A 2,035-nucleotide genomic window follows, 5' to 3' on the forward strand; every position below is an offset into this window, starting at 1 on the left:
TTCATTGACTATACTACTCCCAACATAAATAACATGAAAGGCAATGCATAAACTTGGAAAAAACCAACATAAATTTTCAGATTAGATTGTGTGGATAACTTTGTCCCAACTGTCAATATTAGCAAAACAAGATAATCTCACAGCCATAGCACAACTTACAATGATGGGATTTATACAAAAAAACTAGAATCCACTACCTGATCCTTTTTGCATATTCAGTAACAATACCTGATCTCACAAGCAATCAGATGTCGACTTCTTCCCATGTTCATGGTCCACTACCACTTCTGGTGCACAAATAATCACATCCACATCTTCGTAGAAAATGAAGAGTTGAAGAACTCTAGCAAGTTCCTATTGCAGTAACAGGGCGCCAATTTAACATGTTCAATTATTTCTATCAATATCTAGCAAAACTAGAGTTTCCGCAAAGGGACGAATGAAGAAGGGTGATACAGAGTCCTCCTTGTAACAGGAAGGAGTCAAACGATCATATGATTCAACAAAATCATATGGTTCTTGAGTATCAAGATCATATGCAATCAAACTGTTTGATTTTGCTAGTATTGGATCACCATTGTTCCTTGTACCCAAGACTTGGGCCCATACATATTAATCTAGACTAACTCTCATCTCCCAAAATAATTCACCTATCTTATTGTCCTCACCTGTCACACTGTCTTTCAGGAGCCAAATGTGCAAATGAGGAGACCAATAGTCCTCCTCATCCTCCTCTGAATTGTTCTCATTACCCTCAATACAGTAAGCAATAGATTCACCAAATGGAATGATAAGATACTCCATAACATCAAGATCGGGAAATAAATTATGCACCCTGATTTTCCGCAATATATTTGTATTGGTATCAAAGCACATAACCGATTGAAATGACGAGTCAATCCCTGCCCAGTATGCAGTACCATTAACAAACACTGATTCACTAGAACAAATAAGATTAACAAAACCTTTATCTTGGCATATTTTCCTCCATGAGTTAGTGTTTAGACTATAAACACCAATGATGACTGAGTGCGGGTAATGTTCACACTTCACAGGTGAGCTAGGATCCGAACTGTTAAACGAGAGAGATTCAGAGGACGAACTAAATTTGATAATATGTACCACGACATAGTCATTAATTTCCGGTAAAAACCCAAAAGCTAAAGCATTCCAGGTAGCCTTCATAAATGTTAATGTATAAAGGGGCGACTCCGGGACAGTCTTAAATTTTTGAACAAGAGGATTCCAGATATAAATGCTGCGATTATAGTCAAATTCCTCATCAAACATAGTAGACACACAAATTAAACCATTTGAGTGTACATACCATGAACTAGCGGGCAAGCCAAGTGGATAACTAAATATGCAATATTCTTGACATTGTTTATTGTCAGAACGTACAGCAAATGAATTGTTATCAAGATTATGAAAAAGTAGATACTTAGGATCAATATGGCCCGTCAGTTTCCGATAATTGCAGTAGTGAGAAATGAACAAAGGAGTTTTTATGAGAGAATACCACGATTTTTGAACAGCTCCGCAACGTAAGACATACTTAACAGGAAGTCTTTTAAATACTTCACACAAGATTTCTTCGGGAAAGTCGTAGGAGGGCACGTTCTTATGTTTTGACAAGCTCATCTTCCGAGACGGTGGATGAGCCCGACAATTTTAATTGCGTCCACTAATCTCTATGTAGCTCCGCCGCTCGCAATAGAAATAGGGTAAATTGATTGTCTAGAAGTGCTACAATAATAATGCCGACCTATAAGTTTAAAATGGGCTTTGTATTTTTTGGCAAAATCTCTTTTGGTCGACCCACTTACAAACTTGTCGGGCCCAACTCATGTGTACAATGCGCCTTGAACTAATTTTTAAAAATTTCTTATTTTAATTCTTATTAAACAAGAACATTATTGGTTAAGGCAGCTATCTGTTAAGGAAAAATCTTTATTTTCAAAATAATTTGTTAAATGTGACTTGAAAATATTTTTATAAAATTATCTAATATAAACACAATCTTAGTTACTACAAT

The 2,035-nt window shown here is 36.1% G+C and overlaps 1 protein-coding gene across 1 annotated transcript; it reads right to left on the minus strand.

The window, feature by feature from the left end:
• Positions 1–234: 234 nt before the first annotated feature.
• Positions 235–1,641, minus strand: LOC141674987 (putative F-box protein At3g10430). Its single transcript, XM_074481692.1, has 2 exons — positions 628–1,641; positions 235–354 (listed from the first exon to the last, which is right to left on the minus strand). The coding sequence occupies exons 1-2, from the start codon at positions 1,639–1,641 to the stop codon at positions 235–237; spliced, it is 1,134 nt and encodes a 377-aa protein (XP_074337793.1).
• Between the last annotated feature and the right edge of the window lie 394 nt (positions 1,642–2,035).

Source organism: Apium graveolens, chromosome 7, assembly GCF_009905375.1.
Source record: "Apium graveolens cultivar Ventura chromosome 7, ASM990537v1, whole genome shotgun sequence".
In the NCBI taxonomy this organism is placed as follows: Eukaryota; Viridiplantae; Streptophyta; class Magnoliopsida; order Apiales; family Apiaceae; genus Apium; species Apium graveolens.